The 20,215-nt window shown below is 42.4% G+C and overlaps 1 protein-coding gene across 1 annotated transcript in view; it reads left to right on the forward strand.

Moving 5' to 3' along the window:
* The window catches only part of LOC149307438 (A disintegrin and metalloproteinase with thrombospondin motifs 17-like), a 119,997-nt gene that overhangs the window by 87,340 nt on the left and 12,442 nt on the right, over window positions 1-20,215 (forward strand). The window contains exons 16-21 of the mRNA XM_089539168.1: window positions 4,449-4,529; window positions 6,119-6,276; window positions 12,489-12,648; window positions 12,790-12,925; window positions 16,400-16,604; window positions 19,241-19,393. Coding sequence (XP_089395294.1) covers window positions 4,449-4,529; window positions 6,119-6,276; window positions 12,489-12,648; window positions 12,790-12,925; window positions 16,400-16,604; window positions 19,241-19,393 — 893 coding nt within the window. The remainder of the gene's footprint in view (window positions 1-4,448; window positions 4,530-6,118; window positions 6,277-12,488; window positions 12,649-12,789; window positions 12,926-16,399; window positions 16,605-19,240; window positions 19,394-20,215) is intronic.

A 20,215-nucleotide genomic window follows, 5' to 3' on the forward strand; every position in this document is an offset into this window, starting at 1 on the left:
AGTTTGTCGACAGTCAAGAGTCTTTATCTTTAGCGGGGGTCAACATACAATGTAGATGCACTCCTTGATTTCCATTTTCAGGCTCTGTGTAAAGTTCACAGCTCTGGAAAGGATGGCCTTGCATTAGATATCCGAAAGCTAGTTGCGGTAATACTGTGTGATATCTGCGCATTGGACTCAGCCGAATATGCAAACTGACGTCCGAGTTTTATTTTGGGTTTTTTTGTAGTAGCTGACTCTTTTGATGTAACTAAATCCTTGCCAATTCCTTTCTTTTTCTCAGTATCCAATAGTCAATGTAAGAAGGTTTCTACCTGTGTGATGGCAAAGGCAAAAGCAGTCCCCAAGTGCTTCTCGTGTAAGATGGCCGGTTGCTCTGTGTGGTGCTCTGGGGTAGATGCTCTTTGGTGCTGGGTCTCTCTCTCTCTCTTTGTCTAACAACATCATGTAGACAAAAAGCCTTTGGACACATTTGAAAGCCGGACATAGAGCACAGTTTGGTGGGGTTGCTTATAAAGTACACAAAGCACATCTTGGAAGATTCATATCCATGCTCCTGTATTGGCCTTTCTAATGCAGAGTTAGCTGTTTTATCCATTGCGGCTTCAGATAGTTTGAAAAGATATAGTAAATCAAAAGGCTATGGCTTTCTTCTCTGCAGCCAGACCACTATATAGTCCTAATTGTAGTGTGAATGCACCCATTTATGACTACTGAGATATAAGCCTTTAGTTATTTCATTACTTTTGCCACACAACTGGGTAGTCTATGCAAAGCTCAGCATTGCAAAAATTTAGGGTGCATCCCAGTGAGTCTCAAACGTTGGTAATCCAGGTTGCGTTTTCTCAAGGTGTTGTTGGTGTTCTTTGGAGATGTATCTAGGCAAGCCTCCAAAAAACACCAGCAATGCCTTGAGAAAACTGAAACCTGTGACTAACATTGTCATTATATATATACTCCTGTATGATTCTTAACACTTTTGACTGATGAAGAAGCCAGGAGCTTCAAAGCTTGCATCGTGTATTTTGTGCATTTTGGTTGGCCAATTAAAGGTATCGCTGTTTTGTGGATTTTGGCTGTTACTGTACTTTGATGTAAGGCCAATACATATGTTTCTTGGATATAAGATCAGTTTTCTAAACATGCTGTCTACTTAAAATGCTGGCTTGGAGGGAAAACAAGGCTGCTGCCACACTACAAAGATAAAGCAGTTTGACAACACTTCAACTGCCATGGCTCCATCCTATGGAATTATGGGATCAGTAGTTTTGTGAGATATTTAGCCTTCCCTGTTAGAGGGAAGATCCAGAATTTCAAAGGATGGATCCGTAGACATTAAAGTGGCATCAAACTGATTTATTTCTGCAGTGCGACAGCAGCCTAAGAGAGACTGAGAAATTGATTACATAGAGAAACATTCAAGTCTCCACTTGCAATCCGAAATGTTTCAGCCAAGAAACAAGTCAAACACTTTAGCTTCTTTTTGTGACTTTGGCATCTGAATTGGAGCAAGGGACTATTTCATAAATGTGCTGTTTTGCATCAAAGTCCAGCTATTTGGCCTGGAAAATCAATAAGAGGAATGATACGTAGGCTTCCAATGCCAAGCAACAGCATTGCAGTTATAAGGTTCGATGGACACATCTAAGGAGTGCTTTAGCTGTGCTTTTCTACATTGAAGGGGGTGGGAATAGATGACCTTTGCGGTCCCCACCAGCGCTAAGATTCAATGATTCTGTGAGATTGGTTGGCAAAGAAGCAACATTAGAATATTATCCAGTGATGCAAACCAAGCGTTTATGTATGAAAAAGTCCAAAAGGACAATCCAGAGCACTAGCTAATGGCTTTGAAATCTATCCATGCATCCCAATGCAACTGTTTCCTCCCAGATCATCAATCTCACAACTAGTATGAACAGAATATTTACTGAGCTGTAAAAATTGGCAGAGAACCAAAGTATGCTAAATCTATTCTTACTAAAAAGAGAGAGAGAACAAAATATTTTAAAGCCTCCTAGTTGATTTATGCTACTTGTATTAGTTTCTCAAATTTGGAAGTGGGTCAGGAACACGAGTAAAAATTGGAGCATCCCATCTGCAGGTGGCTTCATTCAGTAAAAAATGTAGCTGCAATCAGTAAACAGAGAAATACCTTTCAACTTCTGGCTGCTCCTTCTATTATGTCTTGGTTCTATCCTGAGCAGATCAATTTCCACTGAATATTATCATCATCATAATTAGTACCATTTAATGGTTTCCAGAAGACACAAAAGTAAACTTGAACGTGCTTCCCTTTGTCCAAGATGTTCCAACATCTATGTACATTCTGGAAGTAGCATATAATACTAGTAGTTAAGTTCTGCATCTTGCAGTTTGGATTGGAACAAAAAAGCAAGTTTCTAGTTCTTATAGCTCTTAAGAGAGGCACAAAATAATGCCTGGCGTCTAAAGAAACGAGGGCATCTGATGATGGCAATGTCTGGTGAAGCCAGAAGATGGACTGCATAGGATTTCCAGTGGAAATTAATCCACTGAGATGCAGTATATGGATGAGAGAGACAGCATAGTGTAGTGGTTTGAGCGTAGGACTAGGGCTCTGGAGATCAAGGTTCAATTCCTGCCTTCCAAGCTAATCTACTCTTTTTTAAAAAGACAAGGAAGAAACATATTTTTTTGAATCAGAGGATGACATAGATTTGGGAAATATTTGTGTAGTAATTTATTTTTCTCCTGATCTCTTCTGCATGCTGGTAGTTCTTGAGAAAATGAATAATTTCATGCCCCAAACATAGATGGGAGCTGGAGTGCCTCTAGATCTTAAAATCGGTTTCTCCTTGAAGGTCATGGGGCCCTAGAGAAATATTGTTTGCGTTAAGTCTGTGCTTGTCTTCTCTTTAAAGAAGTTGAGATAACACACTGTAGGTTTGGGACATGTTCCAAAGTGTCATACTAACACTGGTGGAAGGGTGCAATTGCGAGGTGTTTCTGTTTGTGTGTAGTCATGTCTTGTAAATAATCATTTGTTTTCTATCTGTCTGTTAGTCATTGTTGGTGGGGTGTCTGTGTCAATGCATGTGTATCACCAAGATATAATATATATATATATATGTCACTGATTGCAATGCAGTTTTAATATTTGGCATCCAGTATCAAAAACACCCAACACCGAGCTGTGTGTCAGACATCTGTATTTGCTTTTATGCTTATATATTTAACTACAAAATTGTGGTTTAAAATCAACAGCCACAACTACCATCTGCAAAACAATTAGCAGAACAACATGCTTTGTGAGCACCGAATTGATAAATCCATCTGGCTGGATGGCCTCCATGGTGGGCCTTATTCCAGTTCTTGCTGTCCCTGTGTTTCTAGTTTTCCCTCGGTGTGTCAAGCCTGATAACCTGAGGAGGAGGGAAGAAAATGGAAAAGGTCATACGTGGAGCCAGCGTATGGTTGCATCCACACTGTGGAAATAATATGGGCGGATACCATTTCAACTGCCATGGCTCCATCCTATGGAAGCCTTGGCAATAATAGTTTGTTGTGGCACCAGAGATCTGTGACAGAGAAAGTTAAATGTCTCACAAAACTACAATTCCCATAGCCTTGAGTCATGGACATTAAAGTGGATTATTTCTGCAGTGTGGACGCACTTGAAGGCCAGGGTTTGAATCCCAGCTCGGCCATGGAAACCTATGGGGTGACCTTGCGCATGTTCCACACTCTCAGCTTCAGAAAACCCAATGATAGGGTCAACTTGAAGGCACACAGCAACAAAATACACAGTCAGGTGCGGAGATCTGGTAAAGGGCTTGGGAGAGTAAGAGGAGAACAAAAATAAGAATTCTCATTGACACAGGAGCCCATGGGTCATATCGTTTCCTCCATATTGGCTCTGATGAACATGAGTTTCACAAGGGCTGGGAGTTTGAGAGAAGTGTAAGAAATCATCCATTGGCTATGACCGTCTGTTGCTAAAGATGCTATAGTTTAAAGCCAGCATCTCTTAAGAGCTGCTTGCGGCTCGTGCCAATGGAAGCTACAGATCACAGCCCCCGAGATTGTTTCAGAGATCATTGATCCAGGTTTGCATTGCTAAATCAAAGACACAACACTAGTTCAGGGTAAACTGGCAAAACTAATTAACTAATAATTAATTAAGGGTAGCGAACCTCTGTCAATTTTAACGGCTGAAGTTGCCTTCTCAGCATTGTTTCTGTCATTTTCACACCGTATATTTTTATTCCTCCCTCCTCTTCAGGTCAAGGTTCTTGGCACAGAAATTTGCATAGTACAGGTCACAACATTTCAATTTGCATCATCATCATCATCATCATCATCATCATCATCATCATCATCATGTCTGTATCTGAATTGCAAGGTTCCATGATCTTATTTCCCTCCCGTTTGAGGATCTATGACCCACACATACCTTTTCTTTGCCCTAGGCTATATTGAAGCAGCGGTGATCCCAGCTGGGGCTCGAAGGATCCGTGTGATGGAGGATAAACCTGCCCACAGTTTTCTTGGTAAAAAGGAGGGGGGGGGGACTAGTGACTTGGTTTAATTCTTACCCATGTGCTCTGATTTCGTTATCTTAAAGGACATAAAAACGAGCAACTGTGGCTGGTCCAGATCTTTTGCCCTGCAGCAACAATCAGCTCTAGTTGGCATAGCCAACGGTGAGAGATTGTGGCACTTACAGTCCAAAAACATCCAGAAGGTCACTCCTGCTTTAGCACAATATATACTCATGTATAAGAAATTTAAGTCAAAAAATCGACCCCAAAAAACTGACTCGACTTATCCACAGGTCAATGCAAGTACCTTGAGTCCCAAACTGGGGGAAAGGCAGGATAATGGTGTTTGTGACAATGGAAGTGGAAAGCAGGAGGAGAAGGGGAAAAAACACTTTTCAGTACAATCCTGGAAAAGCTTTGCTTCTCCAGTAGTACATCATACGGCGGTGGCAGGATCCGCTGTTTGCCCAAGAATGTTCTCTGCGCGTTCTAAAATGTACTCCTGCCTCAAAGCATAAAGACTGAACCCTTTGTTATCAAAGCCTTACAGCAAAACACGGGCGAGGATCCAGCAAGGGTAGGCAGAGAAATCAAAGCATTACCGTTTGCTGCCACTGTAACTTTTAAAAGTCCTGAGGTTTGTGCAGACATAGCTGTGTTTAACCTTGGAGTGGTAACTGGAGCTAATTGCGCTTCCAAGGCTTGCGCCAAGTAGGTCTCATTCCGGCTGTGGAATGGGTCGGGTACTTTGGAAAGGAACCCAGCTTCTTGTTGAATTGATGTTCCATTTGCTGGGAGCAGTTCCTTCCCACCTACGTTCGTCCCACGCTGCCTGGCTTCGGTTGCCTTTTGCAAACCACCTAGAACAGGAAATGCCTTACAATTTGTTGTATCCTTAAGCCAGGAAGGCGAACTGGAAAGAATCTGCGTGGAGAGAAAGACCAGCGTTGATGCAAGCGTGGAGCACAGATTGATGGGGTTGGTTGCTATCCCAGGAATTAAAGACCATATTCAGGGAAGTGGATGTGTAGAAGAAGAGTTAGGTGTGGTTCAGGACTTTGATTTTGCATTACCTTAATTAAAAAGTGGGGCCCAAGTAATAAAAGCTTAGTATCAACACTTGGCCCTCTGTAGCCACTGATTCTTTTATCCATGGATTCAGGCATCCACAAGTAGAAAATATTTTTTAAAATATAAAATTCCTGCTTTTTTGACCTAGGAATTAATAATAATGACTCAATCTTTCCATAGTTATGGCAGATGGGACCTTAAGATTTCATACTGTCAAAGCAGAATAATTTCAAATGTTAAGCCATGTTCAAACAAACAGTTATATCCTTCCTGCATGAAATAAACTGGTGCATAAGTAGAAATGCTTAGCCTGTTAAAATGGATAGTATAGTATAACATTTTAAGAGCTTACTACCTGGAGGATGATGTTGGGCCATACTGTTATAAGAGGATAAGGAGCCTTCCGGTTGGGATATCTGTCACAGACATCTGCCGGCCATAATGAAATTGGACCATGCCATTCCCTTTTCTGGCGATGACGGATTTGCATCCCACTTCATTCCTTGCCGTTTGAATTTTTTTCCCAGCTTTGAAAGACTCCAGTAAGAAGTCCATCAATAGTGACTGGAAAATTGAACTTCCTGGTGAGTTTCAGATCGCAGGGACTACGGTCCGGTATGTGCGGAGAGGTCTGTGGGAGAAAATCTCAGCCAAAGGACCAACTAAAATCCCACTCCACCTGATGGTAATTAGAGATCTTTTCATTGTCTTTCTTCGCAGTGAAGTCAGGTTTTGCTGTTCAGCGATAACCATTTCCTTCCTTCCTCAGTTATAGGTGTCATTGGTGTGTTTTTGTCTCAAAATCCAGTACTGTATATACTCATGTGTAAGTCTAGAAATTTTTGTCAAAAAATTGACCCCCATAAAACTGGCTTGACTTATCCACTGGTCAATGTATGTACACTTGTCCCTCCATATTCACTAAGGTTAGGGGCACAAGACCCCTGTGAATATGGAAAAACCACAAATAACAAAAACACCATGTTTTTACCTGAGTGGACACCTCTCTAGGAATCTCTAGGTCCTCCAGTGCAACTCTGTGGTCAACGTCCAACAGACACTGACCATAGAGATGCGCCGGAGGAGCTACAAATGCCTAGTAGAGTATTCTCTCTAGGAATCTCTAGGTCTTTCAGTGCAATTTTTAGTTGAAGTTGACCACAGAGTATCACTGGAGGACCTAGATATTCCTAGAGAGAACATATTAATCAACTCCGTGAATAATCAAATCCGCAAATATCAAAGCTGCAAATATGGAGGGAGGAGTGTACTATATTTTAACTCTTCTCCTTCTCTGAATGGATTGATGAACGGTAAGAGTTTAGTTCATCCCAGGAGCACCCAAAGAAGTGACAAAACTCTCTGTTCCTTCCACCATGATACCTTTTTCATTGCTTGCATAGGAAAATGGCAGGGGTGGCACCTCTTTGGTACTTCTCCTCAAAGGCGTGCCAAGAGACATCAGGCTTAAAAGATATTTCTGTATAAAGACAGTAAAGTTCATCTTTTACACCCTTTATTACGTGCCCCTAAGTTTTATCCTCAACTTATCCATGAGTCATATCAAAATCCATAATCTTGGCTCCAAAACTTGCCCTCGACTTATACATGAGGTCGAATTACAGTCTAGTATATAAGGTGCTTATTAAAAATCTATTCATTAAAATATTTCTGTTCTGCCCTATATCAGTGGTCTCTGGACAGCGTAGAAGTAAAAGTCACACACACCAAGGGGAAAAAAGCACAGTGTTTATAGGTAAATTATTGGATTTGGACAACGTGGCAATGTGTTGGCCATATACCTTATTGTACAATTTCAGGAAAGGTGAGCCACAAGTCACTTTAAGGGTCACCCTCTTTGGCTAATCTATCTATCCAGTGCTACAACAGCCAAGAAGACAAACAAATGGGTCCTAGGACAGGTCAATCCCGAGCTCTCCATAGAAGCCAGGATGACTTAACTGAGGCTGTCTTACTTTGGCCGCATTATGAGAAGGCATGAGTGATGAGAAAAGACATTGATACTAGGAAAGGTAGAAGGCAGCAGAAAGAGAGGTAGACCACATGCCAGATGGTTAGACATAGGAGATTATCACATTGCTTTTAAAGTGCATTATCCCTGATGGGATAAAAGCACATTTAATTTTAAAACTGGGTGTCATTGCACTGGCTGGTAGCCGGGCGAATGCAACCCGGATCCAGCAGCTTTTCAAAAATGGCAAAATCTCATTTTTGAAAAGCCGCTGAATCAGCCTCTGGGATCTGGGCTGCAAACGGGTTGCCTTCACCTGGCGAGTGCAATAACACCCGGTTTTAAAATTACATGTACCTTTATCCCATCGGGAATGAGGCGGTTTAAAAGCAATGCAATAATCTCCTCAGTCAGGGAGGCCACCGATCTGAAACTTCAGGAATCGAGCAGAGCTGTTGAGAATAGGAGGATTAGCGATGTCTCATCCACAGGGTTGCCATGAATCAAGGATGACTCGAGGGCAGTTAACAATAACAACAGAGTGGTTGAATGGGTGGAGGATCATTGCAGATGGAGGGGCTGGATGTCTTCATCTGCAATGACTGTTGAAAGACATACACAGGTGCAATGTAACATTACACCTGTATTATGTCACCCACAAGATTCCTGCCAATATATTGAAAACAGTGTTGAAATGGAGCAATAAATCACAAACTACCCGAGTGACGAGATCGTGGCCTTTGTTGGCAGCCATTTGCACATGCACACTCAGAAAGAAAGAGAGAATATGGCTGTTCAGTTGCATGAAATTGATTTCATATGAGCCTTTAGATTCTTCAATCTTGTTCCCTGAATGAGATAATAAGGATCTCTTTCCTTTTCTTTAAAAAAAAAAAAAAGGAACTTAAGCTTATTTTTTAAAAAAGAAAATGCCCAAGGCATTTCTCCAAATGCGTTCTGGTAAGTATGTTTCTTGGATAAATGAGTGTTTGTGTAGCTAGGTCTGTTTCAGACCCCACTTGGCAACTAAAGGCCAGCCCAGTCCCCAAGATGCTTCCCAATAGAATGGCTTCCTTCTTCATTAACATCTCGTTTGCTTAAATCAGGGCAGGGTGGGGCTTCGCATCTTGTGCTGGCAAGTGCTGAACATTTTGGATCCTGCAAAAAGCTTTAAAACTATAGCTGATTGTCTGGTTTGTCTTAGCTTTGGCTTCCATCTCAGACTAATAAAGCTCCCTTTCTGTAGCTACAGATGTGTCTTTCCCCCCCTCCCATCTTGCAAAAGATATTTGTCTGTTTTTGTACAGATCAGTTTGTAAAAAGCCAACGAGGAGTGCTTGCTTTCCTAGAATTAAAGGACTGGAAGGGCCTCAAGGGTTATCTGGCCCGGTGTCTTCACGGAGGCAAGATCTACCCGACCCAAACAGTCTGCAGCAGATGTTTGTTAAAGCCATCTCAGAAACTCCCCTTCCTTTCACCACTTTAAAGCTTCACTCCACCCTACTCTTAAACAAAACAGTTAGGCAGTAGTAGATTCATATCCTATTGGGACCAAGCCTGGGCCCATGAGCAGCTATACCTGGATCTACACTTGGAGTGAACACTTTCCAACCCATCAACCCTGACATCATTTGCTGGAGCCGAAGGAAAAGCTCAGAGCATACAGAAAGCCTTGCTCCATCAACCAAGGAAAGTCAACAGGCTAAGATCCTTGTGTTTCCACAAAAGCCAGGTTAATCCAGAGGCTGCGTGTTGTCAGAAAGAGGCTGGTTGGTTGGCATCACCATTCCCTTATGTGAATGAAGGAGCTCTGAGCCCTAAGCACACTGAAACAATTCACTAGATAAAGTCTCATTCAGGTACTGTCTGCACTGGAAAGGATAATCTAGGGGCAACCTGGAATATCCTGGCTCCAGAGCTGCCTCAAACCTCCCATGTTACAAAGGCCCTCCATTCCAGTACCGCATGCTGCAAGTCACTTGTCTTGCATTGTGGTCAGTTGTTCCCTCTGAGATCAGAATGAAGTGACCAATAATGATCACATAGCTGGGCACCTCATTCTGAGCTCTGAGGGAACAACTGACCACAATGCAAGACATGCAAGGCGGCAGTCTGGGACACATTTCAAACATCTGTCTGACTTCAGAATGGAGGGCTCTGGATCTGAGCAACTGGGGACTTCTTAAAATCCATGGTAAGAGGGGTATAAAATGGTTCTGATGCTGAAACTGGCCAGCTGTCATCTGATCTGCTTGCACCAGAACCAAGGTTTGGACTGTGAAGTCAAAGGCTTTCATGGCCGGCATCCATCGTTTTTTGTGGGTTTTTCAGGCTATGTGGCCATGTTCTAGAAGAGTTTATACCTCATGTTTCACTGAAGATGCTAGCTACAGATGTTGGCGAAACGTCAAGAATAAACTCTTCTAGAACATGGCCACATAGCCTGAAAAACCCACAAAAAATTAAGATTTGGACTGTCCATCTAAGAGGATAGGAGGAGGCCACTTTATTTGACCCATGCAGACAGGGCCCAGTTTTGCTAGATAAAATGGCTCCAGTTCTGCAGATCTTCCAGGAAGAGCCAGAGCAAATAGTGTGTGCTAATTGATTTAGTGCAGTAATTTAGTGGTAAGGTAATTTAGTAATTACTTAATTACTAGTAATTTGGAGATTGCCTTACAGGTAATTAGCAAACAGGGTGGTAATTTATTGCCTGTTATTTTAGTGTGTGTTATTTTAGTTTGTGTATGCTCCAGTTCCGGTGTTGAATGGGTTGGATGTTGTCTGGTCTGCTTGCATCAGAACCGAGGTTTGGGCTGTTGTGCATCATCCAGTTTCCCTGCCAAGGGAGGCCATTTTATTTGGCCCATGTACACAAGGCTTCAGACAATGCAATTACTACTTGCAGTGCTTGCTTGTATGCCAGCACTCAAACCACTACCCCAAGGCGGCTCTTTTGCTACTTAATACATAATGTTTAATGACATAACCAGGACCAACCCCATGACATCACCAGAGACTATAGCTAAATTTCAGGTTTTAGCCTGGAAATGTTAGCACAAATGACTGACCCAGAGTTTTCTTTATGCAAAATAATGGCAGTGTTTAATCTGAGATATTTCTTCCTTTGTCCCTAGGGATGTCATCACAGTCACTTTCAGACTGTGCATAATCCACAGTTTGCACTGCATTATCATCAGCAGTGCAGGATTATCAGATACTCAGTGGCTTAGATTTTTTTCAAAGGATATTAGCAACATAACTTTGTTCTACAATGTGCAGAAAACTGAACAGCACATCATTATGAGCAACATTTCTATTGACCTATCCTATCTGTTAATTGACTTGTCCTCCAACAGTGCTTCCTGAGAGGTCTTGGCGTTCTGTAGTTTTCAATGTTCTGCAAAAAAAGCTGCTGTTTGGAAACGTTCCCAACAAAATGCCAACCATGATTGCCGCTCCTTAAATATGTTCATGGTTTCAAAAACATGTAGCATGGCGCCTGCCCTTTTATCCTGAGAGCGAGGGATTGGACTGTAGGCCCTGCTTCAGATTGGCACTATTAGAGTAGCTGCTGTGATGAGTGGCATTCCTCCCACTCTCTTGGTGAAGTGCTTCAGCACTTTCAAGTCAAAAACTTTCATCGTCTTCCATGTATTCAAGTTGATATTAAGGGGAAGAACATGAAAGGGGTTTGCAGTTGCCCTTCCTCTTTGTTGTTGTGTGCCTCCAAGTCGTTTTTTACTTATGGCGACACCAAGGTGAACCTGTCATGGGGTTTTCTTGGCAAGTTTCTTCAGAGGGGATTTGCCATTGCCATCCTCTGAGGCAGAGAGAGTGTGACTTGCCCAAGATCACCCAATGAGTTTATATGCTCATGCGGGAAACCGAACCCTCATCTCCAGAGTCATAGTCCAATGCTCAAACCACTGCATCACGTTGGCTCTTGGTTTGGACTAACACAGCACAATTAACAGTGCCTTGGGCATTGCTTTTCGTTCTTGGTTCCAGAGGGAGCTTCAACATAAAAACCTAAAAGGGCATCAATTTGATTATTATCAGTCCTGTCTCGTTTTAGGAGGTTTCAGCAGTTGCAGATGCCTCCAGCTGCCAGAGGGTCAGGTGAATTCTAGTTGGCACCCTTCCCAACCACACATCAGATAACACATCACTGTGTTTGTTTAGGGTTTGATTTGTTCAATGGGCTTCATGCCACCTCTGGCTTTTTTTAAAATAAGCTCACGTACCATTTCACTGCAATAAGATACAATATCACCTGTCTACTCCCCCTTCCCCCTGGGGTGCCTATCCTTGTTCCAACCTGCTCTGAGTACTAGTCTACCTTCCAGCACACCTGAATTACAGTGTGTACAGTCAACAGCATCTTAATTCGGCAGAACTCTGAACTATATAATAAGCTGCTTCAAGACTGAGGTAGCTTGATTTCAGTTCCCTGCAGTCGTACTTAATATTTATGGATGCATCTTTTGAATGAAGCACAGCCATCCTCAGCTTCCATCTTGACATATTCTGACAAGATGGATTAGTGACTACAGGTTCTTAGAAATACAGTTGGCGCTCCGTTTTTGCAGGGGATCTCTTCTGGACACACACACCCTACGAAAATGGAGGCTTGTGTATATTCAAGCCCCATCGGCTTGAATGGGGTGCATCCCCGAGCATGTGCACCGGTCATGCGCCCCATTGAAAATAGCGGAGGTCACCCCTCCACGGATTTTTGAGGTTGCGGATCTCAGATCTGCGAGTTATGAGGGGTGACCTTTAGGTTGTTGTGGTTTTCCTTTTTGTCAAAATGTTTTTGGGCTAAAAAAAAAGATTTGTTTTGCTATTTCGACTTTTTATTTATTTCCCTAGTATCTCACCACCGCCACCCGCAATAGTCTATCTCTTGCTCCCTCAACCAGGTGCTGTTATTCCATGATCAGAACTATGGGATCCACTATGAATACACCATCCCTGTGAACTACTCTGCAGAAAACAGAAGTGAGCCTGAACATCAGCAGGAGTCCTTCTACATATGGACACATAGCGGATGGGAAGGCTGCAGTGTGCAATGTGGAGGAGGTGAAGCTTATTTATTTGTGTATCTGGAGTTTCTCGGCAATGTCTGGCAATACAGGATCTCAGCCAGTAGGGCTGAAACATTTTAATAACCAGAGATTCTCCACCTCCGAACAATGCATCTCTTCTTTGTATCCCTTTCAGGAGAACGTAAAACCATTGTGTCCTGTACACGGATAGTTAACAAGACCATGATGTTGGTGAATGACAGTTCTTGCCAACGGGTGACCCGTCCAGAGCCCCAAGTTAGAAGATGTAATGTTCACCCCTGCCAGTCAAGGTAAGGAGCTGATTACAAAAAGCAGAACATTTTTGTGTCTGTATGTGCACATCTTTTCTATGCAAAGCTTAAATTTGGCTAGGTTTAAGCCACTTGTGTATCTATCATGTGAATGTCCAGTCATTTTTAACACAGAATATAAAACACAAGCTGGACATTTGAAATAAAAGTAATTTTTAACTGTTGATCACAAGTTGATACCTGTAATGTGTATGTGCATTGGGCAGCAAAGGTATTTTTCACCTATCTCCTTCCCAAACCATAATGGTTCAGTCAGGGCAGTTTGGATTCCAAGGGAGGAAAGGATATCCAAATGGATCCTTGATAAAGACATAAAGATCAAGACGGAGAACTTGACCGGTCTAGAAAGACCTGCAGGAAGAAAGTCTCTCCTTCACAAAGAGCTGTACAAGAACCTCTGAAACACATCTGACCATTTTCTAGAAATACACCTACTTTTTGATCTTGCTATCCATGGAGTGGTTTGACTCTCCTGTTTCTGGCCTGTATGGATTTCTAGGCCGCCTGCGAATATTACGCATCGAAAACTTTGGACGTTTCCAGCCTGTGCAGTTTTTGACCCTCAGCATCCCGTGACTTTGAACGTTTCGGTAGCTTGCAAGCAATAGCTTCAGGGTTGAGCAGAGGGTCGCTTCAGTGCCAACCCTTCCCTGTTCGATGGAGAATGAGAAGTTTGAATTGCATGGCTCCGTGGATTTAATCCTTTCCCTGAGTTCCAGGGAATTGTTGCTTTTGGTGTGGAATTTCCGAGCATACTTACAGTTATAAAATAAAGGGCCATTATCCTTGGTTGGACAACTAAGAATGGTGCTCTCACTGGTTTGCCACTAGTGCTATGGCAACAAACAGCCACACAGTGCTTTGTATCTCCAAAAAAACGGCCACACCTCCCTCTCTCCTAACATTTTCTCCTTCCCTCCAGGTCAGCCACACATTCGCACTTCAGACGCTGCCAAATGGAAACGTTTTTCAAAGCACATTCTCCGCGTCTCTGCAGAATTTAAATTTCCATTTGTGTTTGCCCACCCAGATATTAGAAATGCATGCTTGGCATAGCCACTGACCGAGAACATCTTAAAGAGGCCATTCTCTCTCACCGTGTCTATAATTTATTATAACTTTCTTTTTTATTATTATTTAAAGAGGAAGCTCTGAGCTTGCTCTCGGAGTACAAGTCGAATGATTATAGTGTTGTTACAATAACTCCTTCTGTTTGCCACGGTAAGCTCTGCCTTCTTGCATACGATTCATAAGACGAGAAAGAAAGCCCTGGCATTATCGACAGCAGAAGCCATTTAGTAATTCTCAGTTGCTTTTACGTGACGCAAGCATAAATCTCTTCTCACCTGTCTTAGAATTTCTGGGAACATGGTACCACTTCAGCACACCTGAGCATTTTTCTTGTGCTTGTACATGCTTTTGAACGCATTCCTCCACCGAGTGAATAATCATAGGCATCCACGCCCCAGTTCAAGGATCGGGTTTCATAATTTACTGGTCTCAGTAGCATTTTACAAGCAAGAAAATGCCTCTGAAAGTATACAAATGGAATTTCCCTCACTGTTTTATAGCCAAACTTAGTACCCTCCCTCCGCAGCTCAGATCATATCCATGAACAACTAATGGAAGGGGATATGGCCTTCCAGATGTTCTTGGCCTCTAAGTCCCATAAATCACCACCACTGGCCACACTGGCTAGTACTGATGGAAGTTGCAGGCCAACAAGATTTGGAAAGCCACAGTTGTCTACCCTACATTAACTGGAATCCATAGTTTTCTGTGGGGTTTTGGGGCTTTGTGGCCAGCCACAGATGCTGGAGAAACATCAGGAATAAACTCTTCCAGAATACAGTCACGTAGCCCAAAAACCCCACAAAAAACTATAGATTCTGGCTGTGAAAACCTTCTTTGATTTCATACTGGAATACAGTCTCATCCCCCCCCTCCCCCCCAGATCATGGAAGCCTTTACTTCATTTTCTTGGCATGCTACTGTATCCTGGCACACTGTTTGGAAATACTGCGTTAACAGCTGCAATACTGCACTTCCTAATGGTCATACTCCAGGGAAGCACCCAATAGTAATAAAATAATAATAGTTTTTAAAAAGCACCAAAGGCCCAAATATTTCACAGCAGCAGCTTCTTATTGTTAACTGCCTATTCATTCATTCGACTTCGTTTTCTTGGCAAGATTTGTTCAGAGGGGAGCTTGCTCTTGCCTTCCTCAGAGGCTGAGAGAGTGTGACTTGCCCAAAGTCACCCAATGGATTTCCATGGCTGAGTGGAGATTTGAACCCTGGTCTCTCTGAATCCTGTTCCAACATTCAAACCATTATACAATGCTGACTCTCGAGGCTTTAAATATCAGTTTCAGGGAGATGTGTGCCAAAAAATAATTGGTTTTTGAACAGGTTCTCCATTAGATCAACAGCTTCAGTATAAATTTGACTTTATCAAAGTTAAACTCGAGGAACAGTCCTGCTCCCAACTCCCAGACTTGCTTTGCTTTGAGCAGATGAAAGGGCTCTTCACTAAACTTGCATAAGAACAGGTCCTTTTCTGTCCGTTTTCCCATCCATCATCATAAAGAATTCCAGATTCTTCCCATGCCCATTTTCTTGTTTCCTTACAGCCCACTGAACTGGAAAAGAAAGTGGGAGGCTCTCGCCCTTCTGTTCCCTCCTATTTCTTTTCCCCCTCTAAACAAGGTCACAACCTGTTTTTTCCTCCGGTTTGTATGGCATGCGGTTGAAAGGTTAATTCTTAAGGCATACCACGAGGGTGGCTCTTGCAAAGATTTCCACTCCTTTCCTCTCCGTTGTTCTCCCTTACGCTCAATCCTTTCCTCTCTTTTCTTGCCAAAGACTTTAGATCACCATGAAATTACAATACTGTTGCTAGACTTAATTCAGTGAAGGCTGGACAGCAGCTATGCCTGCTTCTGGAGCTGACAGCGAATTAGAAATGCAGTCTTCTGCTCTGCCCCTCCTGCCTCCACCTTCATCATCATACAGTATTCATATTTGTATTGAATCTGAACTTCTAGCTACATTTTTCCATGCTGGAAGAACTAGAGATTCCTAGAGAGAACACTTTTCCAGGCATTTGTAGGTCCTCCAATTTCATTCCAACATCTGGCAGATGTTGACCACTGACTTGTCCTGGAGGACCTAGAGATTCCTAGAGAGATGTTCTCTCAAGTATAAAACAGTCTTTTTTATTTGCAGTTTTTCTACTTTCATGGGGATCCTTCACTCCGAACCCCAGCGAATGTGGAGGGCCCACTGTATATACCATAGGCGCCCAAACATTTTAGTACATAACCTTCTCACCCTTCCATAGCTTTCCAGAGGTCAAAAATGTTCCTACTACAGTTGAAAACCTTCTTGAAAAATGTTGCTCATGGATTAAGTTACATGATTTACTTCCTTATACCCCTTCTCCTCTTTAAGGTGGGTGGCAGGGCAATGGAGCCCATGCTCTGCAACCTGCGCCAAAGGTATCCAGCGTCGCGAAGTGGCATGCGTCTATCAGCTGCAGAATGGCACCTATGTCAACACCAGGGATCTCTACTGCCTCGGCCCCAAGCCAACTCCGGTCCAAAGCTGTGAAGGTCGAGATTGTGTCTCCATCTGGGAAGCGTCGGAATGGTCTAAGGTAAGGCAATCTTGGTGGGAAGAATGGGCCAGTTGAGATGGAAGTGTCAGAGCACAAATCCCCAGATGGAGATGGCTAGAAGTGAGCAAATCTTCCTGCATCTGATTTCATAGTAATTATTTGTCTTTAAAAAGACAAAAAACAAAGATGCAACCACTAAAAGTGTCAAAGTTAATTACTCTATATACTTTTGTATAAGTCTAGAAATTTTAGTAAAAAAAAAATGACCCAAGAAGCCTGAGTCGATTTATCCATGTGTCAATGTAAATACTGTACTTTAATCCTGATATATATTGAAAGGAACCATCCCTTGGTGAAAGGCCAGAGAGTAATCTGTCCCTATTTCCCTCTATTCTCTCATTGATCCAGCTTTTATTATGACCACAAAAAGTTATTCCTCCTGGAATTTTGTATATTCTTTGGCATTGTTTTCCTTTGCTTTATCCTTTAGATTCTTTACTATGTGCCCCTAAGTTTTACTCTCGACTTATCCATGGGTCATATCAACATCCATAATTTTGGCCCCAAAACCTGCCCTCGATGTATACTGAGGTATATAGTCAAGTGTATGCAATAAGAATGACTGATTTCTGGATGCTTTCATGTGTCCAAAATAAAATACCTCTTTAAAAAAAAATGAGCAGTGACTTTCTCTGTCAATTCCACAAGGCCTTTTAGTTCATCATTCTAGACCAGTGGTCCTCAACCTCTGGTCCTCCAGATGTTTTTTGACTTCATCTCTCAGATTCCCTCATCATTGGCCATGCTGGCAAAGGCTTCTGGGGGCTGAAGCTCAAAACAGCTGGAGGATTAACAGTTGACAACATCTGTTTTAGACCCTTTGTGTACCACCTTGGCACAACCATCTGTCATAAGGCAACACCTGGCTCCTAAGAACCACAGTTCCAGGTACGCAACCTGTCCTTCCCAAGAACATTAAGTGTCAGGCCCAACAGGTACTTGAATTATTTGTGCCGTTTGGCTGACCTTGATCTTCTGGTTCAGGTGAGGGAGCTGAAACAGAATGAAACCTCTACCTATCCTTTCCAATCCAACATTTTTCTTCTCTTGCACAACACCAACGTTATCCAACCTCTTGTGTTTGATGCAGTCAGCCAGCTGCCAGTTTCTAGAAGCAGCTCTTGAATTTCATTATCTCAACAGACTAAAGGAATCCCTCCTTGTAGCCACCAGAATCCCAGTCTTCCCTTTGCATTACAAAAAGATGTTCCTTTCCATAAGGTGGACATTTAGTGAAACAGCAATAAATTTAGCGGGAGCCTTTCCAGTTTGTGTGTGTTTTTGTGTGCATGTGTGCAGTGAAGACTAACAAGTCACTTTGCTGTTGCGGTGAAGTCTTTCAAAGCATGTCTGTTTGCATGCCAGCTCATAAACACATGTCATTCATGTCCTCAACAGGGTCAGCAGGTCACAACTGCCTGGATTATTATTATTTTTTAAGATGGATAGATAGGCATGCTGAGATCTGTCCACTGAATGTAGCATGCATCAAGTAGAGGCCTGTTTCCATCCTAAAACCCCCAAATGGCAAAGCTTCTTGGAGCACATTCAAAAGATCTCACAGAGAATCTTGTATCTTTGACTATTTATTTACTGTCAAGCCCACAGTCTGTTCTTCACTGATCCCTTGAAGGGGGTGAAATAGGATGCTATAGGGAGGGAGAAATTGAATTTTTATTAGGGTTTTGTGCGAGAAGTAATCATAGGAACATTTCCTCAAGTGTCAAAAGGCACTATGATTCCTAGATTTTTCAAAAATTCAAAATTTTTTCAAAGATCGCTGAGAAAGGGGACGAACATGTTCACTTATTCAAAAAAGAATAGGTCATCTTGGACCTTGGTAATATAATATGCTAGAGTTACTTTTGTGACTAGTCTAAGAAGTGTTGCCTTCACTCAAAATGAGCTTTATTAACATTGCCATATAAGCCACTCTGGTTGGCTACATAGATCTCGCCACATTCACTATAATCCCTGACTGGTGATGGTCCAGGAAAAGAATGCATTTAGTTCTAATGTTGCCTCTTGAGCTTAATTTATCTTGAATTTAGTATCATTACTAAATCCCAAGACAATCCTATATATCAATATGTCTGATAATTTTTCACTCAGAAATCTAGGAAGTCTCTTGGAAGCAATATTTGGACAAACAGAACTCTGAATCGTCAAAAATCTCAAACGGGTTGACAAGGGTAGAGCTTTCCCCCAGTTTTCATCCAAATCGTAACCAACAATGGGGATGTTTGGTCTGGAGAAGAGAAGGTTAAGAGGTGATATGATAGCCCTGTTTAAATACTTGAAGGGATGTCATATTGTGGAGGGAGCAAGCTTGTTCTTGCTGCTCCAGAGACTAGGACCCGGAGCAATGAATGCAAGCTCCAGGAAAAGAGATTCCACATCAACATTAGGAGGAACTTCCTAACAGTAAGGGCTGTTCGACAGTGGAGGAGTCTCCTTCTTTGGAGGTCTTTAAACAGAGGCTGGATGACCATCTGTCAGGGATGCTTTGACTGAGAGTTCCTGCATGACAGAATGGGGTTGGACTGGATGGCCCTAGTGGTCTCTTCCAACTCTATGATTCTAACAACCGCTTATTGTGCCTGTTCCCTTTGCAGTGCTCATCCAACTGCGGACGGGGGAAGCAAAAGCGAACAGTCACTTGCACCAACTCGCAAGGAAAGTGTGAGGCGGCCACCCGGCCAAGAGACGAAGAAGAATGTGAGGATCACACCGGCTGTTATGAGTGGAAGACAGGAGACTGGTCCAAGGTAAAGGCATGGTTTCAACACGGTAGACTTAATCCTTCATCATATACTGTATATTCTCATGTACACATCTAAAACCTTTAGTCAAAAGATTGACCCAAAAAATTTGAGTCGACTTATCCATGGGGCAAGGTTAAGTACTGTACTTTAACTCTCATAAAAATAGAAAACATCCCCGGTGAAGGGCAAAAGTGTAATCTGTCCTGGAGGCACTGACCCTCCTTTAGTCTCTCATCCATCCTTCCTTCAGTGTGAACACAAATAGTTATGACTCCTACAATTTTGTAAGTTCTTTGGCATTGTCTTCCTTTGTTTCATCCTTTAAATCCTTTGTTACATGACCCTAAGTCTTACTTTTGACTTATCCACGGATCATATCAAACTTCAAACCTCCCTTGTTTTCACTGGGCCATAAGAAAGCAAAGGCGCCAGTATATCAACTCCTCATATGTACCATTTTGGATTTGGGAATAGTTTAGATTTCATCATTCTGGATGGAAGGAGACTCAACCTGTATCTTCTTTTTGCAAGCCTAATTGTCTTAACAAAGAACTTGCTTCCTCCAAAAACAAACATACATAGAATGCAATAAAATACAGTAGAAACACATAGGTGTTCAGTAGCTTGAATTTGCTTTCCAAAATCTAGAAGAAAAGACGTCAGATCCAGGTCAAAATTCTGATTTTGATCCGTGGATAGCAAAACTGTTGTGCTTTCGGATAGCCAGTGTTACTGGTGCTATATAGTCTTAATAAAGAGAGAAAGATCCCCCCTTTCCTCTTATTTTCCTGCTGTCTGCTAAGCCTATATTTAGGTCATGCCAAG

This window comes from Sceloporus occidentalis, unplaced genomic scaffold, assembly GCF_023333645.1.
Source record: "Sceloporus occidentalis isolate IW3139 unplaced genomic scaffold, rSceOcc1.0.p SCAF_9, whole genome shotgun sequence".
NCBI lineage: Eukaryota > Metazoa > Chordata > Lepidosauria > Squamata > Phrynosomatidae > Sceloporus > Sceloporus occidentalis.